Genomic DNA, 16823 nt, shown 5'->3' with positions numbered 1-16823 from the left:
AAATTCACTTTGTAGTTTCTTCCCATTGCAAAGTTGTCAACATGTGTTATTCCAAAGACTTCCCTAATACAAGGTACATACATTGATAATGCTTTAATCTTACCATGGTAGTGTGTTTTACCTCTTCTGAAAGAGTTGTTCTATCGTGTTCAAATATTTTCTTATTTCCTTCTCATAACATAAAAGTAATAATGCTTCAGCAAAATCTATATAGAAGATTTTATGATGCTTGGTTTTCTGCATCTTTGCCTGGCTTTCTATGGGAAACACTAAGAACAATGGTAAGACGTTAGGTCTGCTACCTAAGTTTTGGGTATTAGTCCAGGTTTGTAAGAGGAGGGAAACTAAACCAACGTGATTGTCAGTTGATGTGAGTTCTCACTGTGTTTGTTTGGATGTTTAGGGAGCTCTGGGTGACCGAGGGCCTCCAGGGCCACAAGGCCCCAAAGGAGTTGAGGTAAGATGAAAAAATTATCCAATTAAGAGATTATGTTTCAAAGTTGTGAGGGGTTTAGAGGGTTAGACAACAATGGTTAGATGTGTATGGTGTTGTCAAGCAAAATTTGAAGCTTCTTTTGCATTTTGGCAAGTCTTTTAAACAATTTTTAATAGCCTTACGGAGATGTGCATCTATTATGGGGTTTATTTTAATTTCAGTGTAATCTCACATAATATATGTCCAGAACTGTATATGATTGTTTTAGTTAAACTGGGATAATAAATACAAACAGTTGTCTGCAGACTTTCTTTTTTAAAACTGGACTTGTCATCAAGGTCATTGAAGTCCTGATTTCTTTTAGGGAGAAGTAGGACCAGCTGGACCTATTGGAGGAGTCGGCCCAAGAGTAAGTATGAGAAATTTTGGTAAGGCAGGCTGTTTTTCAGTAGGAATACTGCTTTGAAATGTAAGTTTACTGTGAGAAATGACTGTGCAAAAATGGCACCTCCTGAATAAATGTATATTTTTCCTCAGAACATGCTCAAAGCAGAGCTGGGAGGTGAAATTATTTTCCATACAAAGAGTTTGAAAGGAAATCACTGCTATAGTACACAAAATCTAGTGCTCCTCTGAGACAGATGAAACTGCCATGCACTTCCTAGGGATTGAACCAGCTGATACATCAAAATATTTCAACTGGGGAAGAACCTACTCAGCTCACAGGGAGAAATATAAAGGATGCATGCTTTAAGGAATCTACCAAAACCCTGGCAGGTAGTTACTGAAAACAAAGGTGGAATGTCACAATGCTGTTTATGCTGACATGTTTTAAAAGATAGAAACTTAAAACTAACACCCAATTTTTTTGTTAGTTATAAAAACATACCATTGTCTAAGAGTATTTCAGTGAACTTGAAGCTTATTTTTAGAAAATTGTTATGCTAAAATGGGTACTAATCTGCTCTAGGGATTACAGGAGTGTCTCTAAGTTTATTGACTGCAATTTGATTTTCTGCCATTATGTGATTTGATTATGTGTGGTAATCACTGACTTGGCTTTCATTCTGGATGACTTCCCATTTCTTGCATGAGTTTGAGAGTGTTTTCCACTGTTTTCTGTTTTTGGATGGATATATGCATATGTAATTTTTCCTGTTCGGTAGCTAGTCAAAGCTGGGAATTTGCTTTCTGTTAAAAATTATATTAAAATATTTATTTGCCACATAGATTAGGTGTTAAGACAAACAAACCCATACCAAAACAAAAAAAGGCAAAAGACCAAACACAAAACCTTCCCACAAAAGTCTCCTTGTTTTTCAGCTGAGGAAAACATGCAAAAAATTAAACAGAATTTCAAAACATTCTGTAACTTAGTTCAATATTGAGTTTAATCTGTCTGAGCTTCTGCCGAGAGTCTCATGGAAATTTTTATTTTGGCTGCATCATCCTTTGGGTCTCCTCCTTGGGCAGGGCTTCATGGCTGGACAGCAACTCCCATGTTGTGCTGTGGCAATTGGAAAAGAAGATGCTGCAGTGGGTGACTCGTGGGCAATGAGATCCCTACCTTCCATCCTCCATGTCACCGGGCACACACAGGCCACCACCAGCTGCTGTCAGAATGACCTGGGATGAAACATTTTTGTGTAACCTAGCAAACTGAAATATTTTTCATCTATTTTGGGTCAATTTGACCTAAATTATTTAGGTTTTTATTTCTCTCAGTGGGAAATGTGCATGCCATTGGCATGTCTTATGGCTCTCTGGTTTGTCTCTCTCAGCAAGCTGTTGAGAGCAGAGTATGTGCATCTGAGGTGAGCCCCAGGCTTGCTGGCTCTAGACATTTTTTAGTGGCTTGCTGGCTAGCATCCCCTCCTGAAATGAGAGATAGAGAAAAAGGGAATTTTGCTTGATGGGCAGCTCTGCCTGTTTTTCCTCCTTGTCCAGGGGCCCAGAGGCTCTTGCCTGGATTCTCTGGCTTCTCTTGACTCCAGCTGTTTCACAGCTCCAGGCCAACTTCTTTGTGCTGCTGCTCTGCACTCTGCTCCCACCTCTGCTTGTCCTTGGTGCTTCCCTCCCACGTGTGACACACACTGTGATTGTGTGGGTGCGAGTCACAACCAGGGCTGAGATCTCACATAGTGTAGCAGGACTGAGTCAATAAGATGCTGAACACATCTGTCTTTTTAAATTATGCTTCCTTGACTGCAATTTGATGTTCATTTGATTTACATAGCTTTTTCTTCCATCTTCTGTGAAAGAAGTTTTAAGAAGTGGATGTCACACCTGAACGTGTGTAAACACTATCCCAACTGTGTTGTCTCTGCACTATTTAAACAGCCATGGGGGCAGAGGAGGGACCTGAAGAAGCGGTCTGGCCATGCATGGCCCCAAGGCACCATCAGCTGTCAGCTCTGTCTTTAGCTGACAGATGTGTTTAACTTGTGTTTTGCAGCCTCCAGGAGTGGGAATTCATTTTCCTCATCAATCTGCTTCAGTTGTTTGCCTGGTTTACAGTCCTTTTTTCTAATGTCTAGCTGTTCTATCTGAAAGCCTTGCCTATCTTCTCACTACAGCCTTGCTTCCTGCCCCACAGACTTTATTTATGGGCGTGGTTAAATAGGTTAGTCCTCTTTTCAGCCACTGTTACCTTAATATCCTGGGGCTTGTCTGAGGTAGGTAAAGTATCCTTGTAGATGATGTACTGTAAACCTTTCGTTATTCTTATGAAACAATAACAGAGCAGGTTTCTAGTGCTTCTGGAATCCTCATCTCTTTTACAATTTCAGGTCAAAGTATCCAATCCCTAGTTCAAGTTTAGGCATGTGGCAAGCTGGCAGCTGTAAAATTTCACCTCATTTTTCTCCCTCCTCCCTCCCCTGCCCTTGTTTCTACCATTTGCTTTTAAAAACATGAGAGAGACCAAAGACCCCTGGGACTCACCTGACCAGTGCTGCCACCAAAACAGATCGTCTTCTGCTGGAACAGAAGTGAATATGAACCTGCACAGGGGTTCTCAGTCCCCGCTCAAAAAAGAATTTCCAGGTGTCTAAAGCAACTAGAGACACAACTGAGGATGTTCCCCTGCTTACTCAGGATGTATCTCAGTTCCAAAGACCTCAGTCTGTCTCAGCTTTGGAAGAGGTGCTTGAGCTGAATCTGATCACATCATTTGATGTTTCATTAATTCCTTTCCAAAACTTCCCACCCATTCTATTCCAAAGTCAAATACTTACATTCTCTTAAATTAATCCTTCTACCTAAAAAAAAAAAAAAACCTGATGTTTTTGGTGCTTGCTTATTTGCCCCATGAAAATACAGGAGTTACCATACTAAAGATGTGACTGTTGATTCAGTGTCCACCCACTTAACCCTCTCTCTCAAAGGCCATCCAAATATTAACACTGTAACTGTCAGTGTAGCTCAGCTCACTCAATGCAAGCATTGGTGCTTTGTTGCTTTTTTTTCTTTTCTTTTTTTTTTTCATTTTTTTTTCTTTTCTATCTTCATTGCTGGAGAAGAAAATGCCTTGAAAAGACTGGAGATTGTTTTAAACCAGAAAGTAAAAAGGAACTGTTGCAGGTGGATTCCTTTATGAGCTATATGTGTTAAACAGAAGCTGGAATTCAAATAGTCACAAGATGAGCAGTTTCTCCTGTTGATAGTTGAAAATGTTCTCAAATCTGCCCCACTCCCCCAGCAGTGCAGTATTTTTTGGAAGTGCCTTCCTGTGGGCTGAAGGCATGTGGGAAGCTTATGGAGAGGTTGAAATAGAGTGAGAGATATTTATACACACACCTGTAGTTACCGGTTCTGAGGTGGAAGGAAGAACAGTTGGTTGCTGTTTCCTGAAAGAGAAGGGTAGAACTTGCAGTTAATATTTTAGGAAACAGACATTTCCTTTGGGACTACCCTGCCCTGGAAGAGTAGTTTTCTCAGGGGTTTGCAAGTAGAAAAGCAGCCATCCCTACTTTAACCTTCTGTCAATGGCTTTTCCTCCATGCGTAAATGTATTGTATTTCTGTTTAAAGCCAAATCCATGTGTTTCAGATTGCTTTACCAGTTAAATCCACTTGTTCCATTTTCTGATCAACTTCCATCTGTTCTATGTCCTTTGCAGCTAGTATATAGCTGAGGAATGACAGCCAAGAAACCTTTACAAGCTGTAATACCAGTTCAGCTCTCATAAGGCTTAAAATTATCAATGTAGTTAATCGGGGCCACTAGTTTTCTTTTGATGAATTTCACTTAAAACATTTTTATCTTATACGGACTTGCTGAAGAGAAAGACCTTAAGTTTCTTTACAAAAAAGTAGTCAAATAGTACGTAGTGACCTGCAGGAGCCCATCACTTGTTCTTTGTTGAGCCTTGTAGAAAGACTTGACTTGCTTTATCTGGTTCTCTCAGAACTGGTTCTCTTCATGGTATTTTCTCCCTGCATTCTTGGCTTTTCCATATATTAGTCCATTGGCAGAAACAAAAATATGTTCCTAAAGTGATTTTATTTGTTGGAACATGTCGGGCAGAATGAAATCACTCAGGTGGGCAAAGAGAATAAGAGAAATAGAAAGGGATTAATACAAGAAGTCATGGAACCTGCTGAGACAATTTAATACCATTTTAAGCCATATAGAGAATTTCTCAGATGCCCAGAAACTAACACATACATACACTGAAAGACAGGAACAGAGCAGCTGAAGCAGAAGAGCCCAATGAAAAAATGCCATCTCTTGTTAAGAAAAGTTTTATTATCTTTTGCTTTAGTTGCCCTTTTCCCAGCTTATGTAGGATGGAAAACTCTTATTACAGACTCTGGTGATTCCAGTTATTCAGTTTGCTGGAACAGCTGCTGATAATTTCTTTTTAGGACCAATCTGCATGGTTTTGATACTGAATCATTAAAATGTTGAATTAATTTTCTTTCTCCAGTTGTCAGCCTCCAGCAATCTCATCAGCAACTTGCTCAAGAGCCAGGTCCAGTCCCCTGGACCTTTGTTTGCTGGGCCAGGGCCTTTTCCTCAGAGCAGATGGGGAAAGTTTGTCTAGGCAGGGCTGTTCTGTCCAGATAGACAAATGCTTAGGCCATGTTTTATGTTGTTGAGGAAGGAAAGTTTACTGGGAGGGAAAACAATTTCTTGAAAGGGAGACATAATTATGTTATAAACATCTAATTGAAAATTCAGGGAAGCTTTCTGGTTTGTGCGCCTTTGTGAGTCTGTGCGAGTGACAACAGAGGGAGGGATGCATGTTGTAAAGGGCTCCAAAGATCCTGTCCCTTTGTAGCCTCCTGCTCTGATTGTTGTTGCTGTATTTCTTCTGGCTAGCAGTGTTATTACCACGGTATCACTGCAACCAGATCTGTCAGCAGCAAAATGCTGGTGGAGAGAAATGAGGCTCAAAATCATCAATTTTCTGAATAAGGAGGAGAGGGTGTTTGAGCTGATTTTGTCTGGTTGAGGAAGGACAGTTATGACACCAGCTCCTGAAGTCTAAGCATCACATTTTATTAGTGTTGAGTCCCTATTCTGCTGGAATTAGCCAGGAGAGAACATTGCCTTGCCTTTTTTTTGTCTCCCTAATATGTTTTTCCAATGTGAAATTGAAATGTATTTCAATCTTGGATTGTGACAGATTTTCCTCAGTGTTAACTGCTGTAAGACTTAATACAAATTTTGCTTACTATTGCAGTATTTGATGAAATATTCAATGGTATTTTTTCAGATACAGATTTCTAAATACACTTACTTAATATAAAAAAAATTTAAGTATTACTAAGCTGTACATTTTTAGTGCATGTATTTTGATAAATAGATAAACTGAAATTATGAAATTATCTTTTTGAAATAAAATATTTACAATATTTTATTCTAATCCTTACTTTAGGGAAAGCCAGGGCAGAAAGGTTATGTAGGTGATCCTGGACCAGAAGGTTTGAAGGTAAGGGATGGTTTTGTTATGAAATATAATGTGTTTGGAAAAGTGTTGTACACAGCTATTTACAGTGACATATCAATGAAAGCATAGGAGCACACATGCTTCCAAAGAATAGAAACATGTATGATACTGATGGTTCTGTTTCTTGCAAGATCCCATTTTGAAAAAGAAAATTGTACAGGAGATAGGATTTCTAGGAGACAGGGATGTGTGAGCAAAGACTGCACCTGCTAGAATGAAATTGAACAGCCTGGGGATGTGAGGATGCCTGGACCAGGGGGCAAAAAGGGACTCAGGGCAGTTCCTACACTGGCAGGATTTTGGAAGGGTGAATGGGGATGAGATGAAGTGCTGCTGCTCAAAAGAGGAGCTCCTGGCACAGGATTTCCCAGTGCTGATCTGCAGTCTGTGTTGACAGTACACGAATAACTGTTCATCAGTTGTTAGATAACTGAGATTATAGTCCCAGCCAGATAATCAATAGTGCTTATACAGCCAGCGTCTCCCTGTGAAACACACAGCAAAATGCTCCAGTTATGTAACAGTGTTATTTTGGAGAACAGAATTAATTAATACTTAAGGACAGTTTCAAGATTTTGGGGGAAGGGGGAGAAGTTTGTTAAAATGTTATTCAAATGTCAATTTTCCTAATATTTCATAACAAAATTATAATAATCAATAAAGTGCACGGGCAATATCTACCTCTAAAGCAATAATTAATTAGTGAAGGTAATTTGCTGAAAGAATGATTTAAATAAAAATAGAATAATCAACTTAAAGTGTTTGCTGACCTAAGGGGTTTTGTGAGCAGTTAATTGATAGTTTTTATTTTTGTAGGCAAATCCTGAATACATTAGGACACCATTTTACCAAATCAAAATTAGCCACTGACAAAATTTGTTTTGGTTACTTAATTTTAGCTTTTAAAGTTTTAATTGGCAGATGTAATTTAGAAAATAAAGAGGATTCTAGGAAAACAGAGGACTTTAATATACACATATGAAAGAAATTACTTTTCTAGTGAACTAGATCATCTGTTTTTTACATTTAACAGGGAGAACAAGGAGACCAAGGAAACCTTGGAAAAACTGGTGAAGCAGTAAGCTTGAATTCTCTTTCTGGTTTAATTTTTAATTCTGTTTTATTTGTGAGTGAATGAATAATTGGTTGCAGACATTGCCTGATGAAGTTTGCCTCTATTTGAAGCTATAGTATGTCAGTTATACCTTTGTAATCTTTAAAATTCATCCTATTTAAAGAAATTTCCCATTTTAAACATTTTCCAAAATTGATTCTGCTTTTCTCCCAATATGTTGTGTGAATGTTGCAGGTGGTTGTAGGGATTTTTCAAGTTCATGTAAGTGAACAAGTGATCCTTTTCCAGTACATCATTTGAGAGGCTGCATTTAGCCTGAGATGTACTTTGCAGACTTGTTCTATGTTCCATAAAATCACACAGCTCAAGGTGACCTTGTGGTGACACGTAGTCCATCCTCTTCTGCCTAAGCAGGATCTGTTATCTTTGCATCATTTCTGACAAATATTTGTCTAACCAGTTATTAAAAAGTTCCAAGACCAGGGCTTCTCTATTTTTCAAAGTTCTTTCACTTGTGTAACCTGACTCCTTTTCTGCTGGAAACAGCACTTTACATATGGTGGTTGTTATTCTGTGCCTCTTTCATGCTTTCTTTTCAGGCTTAACAGTCCCAATTCAATTAGGCTGTTATGTTTTTGAGATAATTTAAGTCACATTCTAACTCCCCTGTAGTCTGTTTCCAATTCATCCAAACATCTATGAGTTCCAGCCCACTGCCCAAGCTGCTAAGAAAACTGAGAAAGTCTTGTAAGAGGCAATGTTTCCTATTTCTTGCATAGATGTGCTCCCTTTTACAGCAGTGTGTTGTTACTTAGTTTGAGATCCACAGCCTCCTACCCTTCATTTTTTAAAGGCTTGATTTCTCTCAGTTCTTCCACTGCAGGTGCTTTTTAAGTTGATAATTGTCACGAAACACACCACTTTGGAATTCTCTCTACTTCATCCTCTGCCCTTTTGTATTTTTAACTTTTGTCTGGGATTTATATTATGTTATTATCTGGGAGCAGATGTGAGCTTGTTGGCCCATGCTTGAGTTACCCAAATATTGTGTAGAACATGATTAAATTGATTTAATTTCTAGTGTTAACCTATGCTGAGGAGACATACCACACCCTGCTTTGGGCTGAGTGCTGTACTACTCACATAAACCCTGTTCACCTTAGTGGGTAGTCAGAGTGAGCTCCCCATTGTCTGCAAAACACTGAGCAGGTGTACCTGAGGCACCTCATGTGGTGGTTGGTCACTGCAGAAATGTTACCAACTGCTTGTTGGTCAAGTCAGCTCCACTGGGCACTCTGGAGGTTGTGCACTGGGGAAGATGACTGAGAAACTGGACTCTCAGTCTGTTAAAATTATCTGCTTACACAGAAAGCAACAGTGCCATGACATGCCATAAGATCCCCTTGAAAGTCATCCAGTGTATCTCTGAGTGCAGCTTTTTTATTACATGTGAGTTCTGTTTTTCAGCCTGTAACATGTTAGCAAAAACTGATAGCATTTACTATGTTGTACAGTGACGTGCACCAAAACCCTCAACTAAAGACAAATCTAGGCTCAATCTTAAATCATTAAATCATTAAATCAATACCAGTACACGAAATAGTTACAGAAGCTAGTTACTTGACCTTAACTTTCTGGATTTGACATAGAATTTTTTTTTTCTCCACAGTGAACTTGAATTCAGTGGACAAATTTTGCACAACTCAGATATTTTGTATGAGCATAATGTCTCTCACCACTAAAAGACCTCTATTATGTGTAGTAATTACTAGCTCAAACACATAATCAATGATGATACATTGCAGTGATGTTAAATAAAATCATCATACCAGCTACCTACCTATAATCAGGGTCAAGCTGCAAGAATTAAATTATATTTTCTGTGCCAAACAAGCCCTGTTACACTGTTGTAAAGAAAGATAATTATGGCCCATCATTAATTACCATTTCCCACATGTGGTATTTGGAGAGCTTACATGTGATACAGGATGGCACACAATACCTGAAAACCAGAATAGTTTCTAAGTTATTGATAAATATTTCTTATTTTTACCTGTTGATTGTCAAATATCTTCTCGTTTATGTACATGTATCTAATCAAATGAGCTTCATAGGCTCGTGATCTGTTGTTAGCTTTGCATTATCTGGCAGCACAGGACCAGTGCCCACTACATGATCTTTAGGGGGATAATATATATTTTGTTGTCATTGAGGCCAGTGGTGAAACACCAAGAGGGGACACAAGCACACTCAACTCTTAAACCTTTCAAAACCCCTTTCCTTCACCTTATTCACCACTGCTACCTGTAACAGTTAATCTTTTCCAAAAAGAATTGAAAAGTACTAACAGGAGGAAGGTGGTTTTTCTCATATGCATAAAATACTTTTCCAGACATGAGTCCTGATGCAAAATATTCACTTCTGTATGCTTTGGACACAGACTTTGCTTCCAGCTTCTCAACAGCTTCTGTTTGTAACAAGTAATTTCTCTTTCCCTTGGCATGCACATGGAGTGTGGACTTCTTAACTCCCAGATAAATCCACTCCCTGCTATTCAGTATTGGCTCTGGTGGCATGAGGACATCTCTGGCATCAAACATGCCACACACAAAACAAACAAACAAAAAGTTTGAAACAAACAACAAGTTTGAAAAACCAAGTGCAAGAGTAAAGTACAAGTGCTGCCAACCACTGGGACAGATTTTGAGATGGAGTCCAAAAAAGGTGGGGAGGGACATATCTGTCCTTACTTGTGCAGTTTGTGTGCTACCAGGTGCTTGGTGACACTAAATACAGAAAGGAACTGTACAAATAGCAGTAAAAAACGTGCAACTACTGTAAAGTTTATTTAATATTAAAGGCTAAGGGAAAAAGATATTGCTAAAATGTTGATAATAAACCCAATATCTAAAGAATTCTGTGTATTTGGTTTCTCTCTTCTGCACCACGACCTCACCAGCTTCCCTTTTTGGTTAGTCTATGATTTTCTGTTTCTTCATTACATCTATGGACAGACTTCTTCAAATTACAGGATATAACACATATTTTCAAGTCCATGGTTAAAATATATTATACTGGTTCTTAGCAATGGGGAATCCATCGTAGCATTCCAGTTTTCCAAATGACAACTAGTGCATTTCTGGAATAAGCTGTCCAAAGAAGCAATTTTGCAATAATAAATCCTGTAAATGCTGAATTCATTGGAAATTATGCCATGACCACATGTGCCTGTCTGCTATTGATACCAAAGGGTTGTACCAATATTTTTCTTCTGTTTCTTTCAATTTGCTTACTTCCCCTGGTATCATTCATCTTGTGTCATTGACTAAAATGTCTGCCACTGCTGTTTGAGGTGCCTAAATTTGAGGTCCTTTTCTGTAGCAGCTTTCCCAGGTCCTGCTTAATACCTGCTTTAAAGAGCACAGATGGCAACTCCGCACAAGCAGGGAAACTTCAACAGCAGGAGACTGGACTGTAACACTTGGTTTTTCAGCCTAGTAAGGTGGAATGTGTGCTGAAATACAGCTCTGTCAATAGGCGAGAAGCCACAGTATCCAACATTTCTTAGGTCACATGAAACTGCTGATTGTTCAGAGCACACTTCTGCCAAAATATTTCTGGATGCTTGTCCACTGTGGAAATAGAGTAGACTAAATTTATAAAATGTTCGCTGTGCTCGTAAGAGTAAATGACACACATTTAAGAGTAGACCAGGGATGTGCTTAAAGTCAGACTTCAGACATTATTCCTTAACTCAGTCCTACAACAAAAACTGTTTTTCTGGCTACAGCATATGTTGTGTTTGTTTAAAGGGGAAGGGAGGCAGATTCAGGTGGGGCTGCTTGGTTCAGCAGAGCCCTGAGCTGAGGTAGAATCCAGCAGCTGCTCCTTGCTGTAGGATATTTGGTTAACTGCAGCACCATCGGGTCCAATTGAAGAGGGATTGGTTAAGACAGTGAGAAGCAAGGGAACAGCAGACAGAGCAAATGTACACTGCTGATGAGACAAAATCTTTTGGAAGCTGTGCCAAAAGAAACAACCCCTTCAGCTACTGAGAAAATTCCTCTTGCATTTTGGGGGAGGAATATCTGACTTTGCTGACATGTGCAACTGGATTTTTTTATGCTTAGATAAGATGCTGTTCAGGAGAGCAAGTATTTGAAACTAACTTCAAGCATCTCATACAAATGATCTATTTGTTCAAAATGTCAGTGGTGATTAAAGAAATTAATTTATTGAATTATTCAGAACTCATCTGAGCTTGAAACAGTTGTTTTCCAGGATTACTTTAGTGTTTGATAATGCTAGTGTTTACCCAGGCTAAGCCACTCTGAATGACTAAGTGCAAGTTAATTCCTATTTTTCCTTGCCACCTCTGTTAAAGAAATTCAGCCTGTACACTTCTGAATTAGAAATCCTTTATGTTTATACACACATTGAGACAGAGTAGAAGGGTAGAACTGTCAGATGTAGTATGTGCAACTGGTGTCAAAAGGCAGAGTTCATGAATACAAATCCTGGAAAAATAATCTTCAGAAATTACACGTCAGCAAATTTCTCTGGTTGCACATAGTTTTTTGAAACAACAGACGGAAACCAAGCTGAAATAAAAAGTGCTTTGCCATGAAAAAAAAACCTTACAATGCAGCAGAGGAAAACCAGCGATGTTCAGGCTGTCAATGGCAGCTCCAGAGCAGGCTGCAAATGGTCAGTGTGCAGGAGTCTGTGAATGGCAATAAAATACTGCAGTCAGGCCAGGTGCCTTGTAGCTGGGCTGCTTTTGGGAAGAATTACCATAAAGCAATTACTGCATCTTTCAGAGAGGTAAAAATTAGCTGGATTGGGCACCAGGGATACATCATTCAGGGAGAATGGAAACTGCAATTCCTTTTGCTTGAAGAAAAGATTAAGTGAACTTTAACTGATGTGTTCAGGATGCTCAACAGAAGGAGTTGTTTGAATTATCCTGGAAACTCTGGGCTTTAGGGATATGCAAAAGAGAATTTTAAACCATAGGCCAAAAGATAAGTCAATTGAGGAAAGCCTTTTTTTCTTTTTTTTTAAGTCTGGTGAATGCATGGGACATTGCCAAGGGCTTCCAAAGAAGGAACTGCCTCAGCTGCTTTCAGAAAGCAGTTGGATAGAGATTATTGTGGGTTCTATGAAGGACTTAACAGGGAAGGGCAATAAAGGTACTTGTGTGTCTTACCTTGTGCCTCTTGTTTCTACCCTACGTGACCTGATACGCCAGAGTTCCTGCTGAGACCAGTGCAGAAACAGGTTACAGTATCTAGAAGTGAGCTTTATCAAGCTGTTGCTCATTTTTCTTGATGGATTTTTTGCTAGTGGTTCTCTTTATCATTTGGTTTCAGCTGTTTTTCAGGGTTCATAATAGTACCTGCACATGGTATCTGCAGTTTAGCTTCCAAGGTTTTGTCAGTGAGCACATCCTACCCCCACTTGGTCAGGCAGCTGCCCTTAAATGCAAGCATTCCCCTACAAGTGCTATCGAACAGAATTGCCCGGCTTTACACTGGAAGCAAAATTTAATCCATTTATTTATTTCTTAAAACTGCTGTAGATTAAGTGATTGGTGCCAGATTTTGCCTTTCAAATATTTTGCCTATTCAAATATTCAGGCAGTTGAATTTTGGAGTCCTCTAAAGAATTGAGGGAAATATCAGCTGCGAGGTACAAATATGGTGCATCTCTGCTCTTATTCACTTCCTCCATTGGCCATAGCAAACCACAGATTTTCACTCAGATTATCACCTCTGGTTCATTATCAAGGAACTTTCTCAACAGATAGTATTCTAAATGTATTATGTCATCTCATTAAATGAATGTTGAATAAAAATATTTGAGAATGCTGAACTGTAAATGAAATAGCGCTGGATTGGAAAATTTTCAATTATCACAGGAGAACATATTAAAGTACAACCTGGCAGGTAATTGCTGCCATGGGAATGTTTGGAACTAGCAGTATATTCATTTCTCACTACCAGGTTTTTCAATGGATTACTTGGGTTTGCATTAAGTGTACAATGTGTTTTCAATTATTCAACTACAGTCCAGTTTCTAACACAGAGCATATGCCCTGGCAAGATGTTTTTATCTTTCTCAGGCATGTTCTAGTTGTGAGATCTGGTCTCTGATTCATTTTCTACAAAATGCTCCTGTCAAGAAGGTTTCTAAAATGCTGTTATTATGCTGTTATTGTCACTGGAGACTTTTACACAAGTCCTTGTAAATGAAAGTTGATGACTATTTTTTTAATAAGTTGCTGATTTCTTTTTTTAATCACTTCAGGATTTTTGCTTCACTTTTTTGTTTTCTAATACATTCAGTTTTATATTTGGAATTCATCACTGCTCCCCAGAGGATTGAAAGGATTCTGGAAGACATTGATTCAACAGATCTGCTTTGGACTGTATTCATTTTCTTACATAAGATGGAGAGAGAGTTGAAACCTCAATCCAGTCCTAGTAGCTGGTCTTTATAAAAAGCCAGTCCAAATCTGGGATTTTAAGAGATGCATGATCTTGCAGAAAGTCTGTCAGGAATGATGTAGGGAAAGCATCATTTTATGGCTAATATGTTGACAGAGCAAGATGTTTTGCTCTCTGTACTTTCTTTTCACTGAAGGCTACTAATTGTTTGAAATTCAAGATTCTATTCTTAAGTAAGTCTTTTGGCTCTCTTGCCTGTGTGCATACCAGCCCTAGCATTTTCTCAGTCTCAGATACTTGACCTCTGTTTTGAATAGAGGGGTGGAAGAGCATTTAGTTAACCTGTCATGAATTTCTTTTCCCTTCATACCTTCTGAAGTCCCTGTTGCTTTTAGCATTTCACTGGCTTCACTTCTAGTCATCTTGACTATTGTTTTGCTTTCTGTAGATATCCAATTCCAGGTACGCCAAGTTTCTTTTGCATCTTTTTATCAGCCTTCTTAGTGGTTTTGCTGTAAATTTTCTTAACTACTTTTGAGGAATAGCCAATGTATAAGAAACTTTCTGTTTAATAGCCAGCTTCTGTCCTCTCTCTGGAGGCTGCCACGGGCTTGCCCTAATGTGCTAGGGAATACAGCAGCACATTCACAGTCACTGCTTCCTAGTCATTCCTGCTCCTGCAGCCCAGAGCAACCAAATCGGGAAGAGAGTACCTCTGAATTGAAAAGAGAACTTGATCAGAGGCTGTGGATTAAATGATTCGCTGCTGGGGCAAGGCACAGTTCTCCAACTTTCTGATCAGCATCTTCAGTCCTGTGAACAGCATGGCTTTGGGTGGGAGATCAGGAGTGTCTCTGTGGGAAGAGAATAGGTCTGAGTTTCACCTTGGCTCTAATTATGTCTTCTGTTCTTTCTGGAATAGGGGAATCAAAGTGATTCATCTTTAGCTTTTTGAAACTATACCTCCACACCTCTTACCTCGATAAGCAAGAGTACAGGGTAATTCTTTGTCTCACAGATTTCTGCCTGCTACTGAGGCCTACAGTTGGCTCTGACTGGGAGCTCTCTCTCTCAGAATTCATCACAAAAGTCCCTCGTTGCTGCCAGTGACGTCGGGGCCATTGCCTCAGTGCCAGTATCACCAGGACCCATCTTTGGCTGCTGCCAAGGCAAGAGACATCTCAGTTCTGACATATAATACACAAGTTCCCACACATAATATATCAGTCCAGTGGCCACAGAGGTGCCTGCTTATCTCTTTAGTTCCTTCCATAAAGTAATTTGTGCCAGTACTGTCAGCCTCAGAAGTAGCTGTATCACTGGCTCTTTGCCATATGTTCAAACGGTGGGATTTCCAGCATAGCTAGCAGTCCAAGAGAACAAGTAATCATAAAATCTCTACTTACTTTGCACCTGTTTTGTTAAAGAACTTGAGGCTGAACTGTATCCAGATTATACAGATAAAGACTGCATTTTTATTTTTTTAAAGTAATGTCTTTTTTTTTTCAAATTGCACTTCAATGCCGCTGTAGTGCTACTAATGCTGGTTCCTTCTTGCACACATAAAGATGGCAATGCCAATGTGTGAATTGACATCACTTTCTTTTTTTCCCCCTTTTTAAAGTGATACTGACATCATACAGTTGTGTGTTATATCAATACTGGGAGCTTCCACATTTCTGCCATGTTCCAAGAGCAGTCATGCAGTGTACTCTGGGCACTTAGTGCTTTTTCTTCAAGCTCATTGGGTCATGTTTTTCTCAATTAGAACCTTGTGCTATAACTTCTTTTTCTTTTAGCTTTCATAATAAAGTAGGTATTGTAAGCATTGGGAATAAGTTTTTAAAAAATACTTCCTCTCCTGTTTCCCATCCTGTATGGTCATACTTGTAAAATCCAGTGGAAATTTTTGAGAGAGCCTCAGGAGAGAATTATTTCATTTTTGAATGCCTGAAAGGCTCTGATCCTCTGACTTCAAAGGCATTTGGGGCTACAATTTAAAGAGAAAATTCTGACAACACCTGATCCAATATAATTTTTGTTTTGACTGCATTTTACTTTGTTCCACTGAATTTATTCCCTTTGAAATTTGTGCTCAGTCTGAAGCACTAGCAGAACAATTATCACCTTTATTGTATGTTTGTAAAGCTTTTAGTAGTGCGAGGTTGAGCTGAGTGGCAGATCTAAGTTGGTAGGGCAGTATTGTGATGGAAAGGGTGCAGTTTCCCTCCTGGCAGCAGCTGTTGGCAGTCAGTGTGCTGAGATGCAGGGTCCCTGGAAGCCAGGGTGCCCCGTGCAGCCCCCACTGTCCCACAGGTGCCCTTAGGCTGACTTGGGGCTCTCTGTCAGGAAGGAATGGGCCCTGCTCTGTTGCTGGAGAGCTGCTTACCATGAACTAGTAGAGACATCATGCAAGCAAAAGTCTGCTTTCTTTTTATACAGGGATCAGCTGGCTTACCTGGAGAAGCTGGGCCATCTGGAAACCTTGGTGAAAAGGTATAATAATGTATCTGACTACTCAGCAGCTTTGAAAACCATTGGGGTCATAAAGTACTGGTGAGAGATCATTTACTGACCACTGTCAGAGCTAATATTCCTGTAGGTATTCCAGAGCATGGGGAGGTAATAACTGGTAATCCAAATGTTCTTATTTGAGGTATGTATCTGATATCCTTGATTTTACATCGCAGTTAATTTAGCGTTGATAGATTTGATACTTTTCTTATATGACTTTACTATACTGCTATTGTTTCAGAGAAACTGGCATGAATTATACCTGTTTTATACAGTACTCACTGGTTTTGCACTACTACATAGTGAAGACAAAAGTAGAAAGGTAAAACTTGGCTGTATACATTAACTGAATAAAAAAGACAAGACTGAGTTTTGTCTGCTGTGCAGTTACAG

At 39.2% G+C, this 16823-nt stretch overlaps 1 protein-coding gene across 2 annotated transcripts in view; it reads left to right on the top strand.

The window, feature by feature from the left end:
* Positions 1-16823, top strand: part of COL24A1 (collagen type XXIV alpha 1 chain) — a 125530-nt gene that overhangs the window by 64354 nt on the left and 44353 nt on the right. For both annotated transcript variants that reach the window (XM_038144923.1, XM_038144922.1), the window contains exons 21-25: positions 404-457; positions 801-845; positions 6321-6374; positions 7426-7470; positions 16359-16412. In XM_038144923.1, coding sequence (XP_038000851.1) covers positions 404-457; positions 801-845; positions 6321-6374; positions 7426-7470; positions 16359-16412 — 252 coding nt within the window. The remainder of the gene's footprint in view (positions 1-403; positions 458-800; positions 846-6320; positions 6375-7425; positions 7471-16358; positions 16413-16823) is intronic.

Source organism: Motacilla alba, chromosome 8, assembly GCF_015832195.1.
Source record: "Motacilla alba alba isolate MOTALB_02 chromosome 8, Motacilla_alba_V1.0_pri, whole genome shotgun sequence".
Lineage (NCBI taxonomy): Eukaryota > Metazoa > Chordata > Aves > Passeriformes > Motacillidae > Motacilla > Motacilla alba.
Note: the sequence above shows the minus strand (reverse complement) of the source record. Positions and strands in the feature narration are given on the sequence as shown.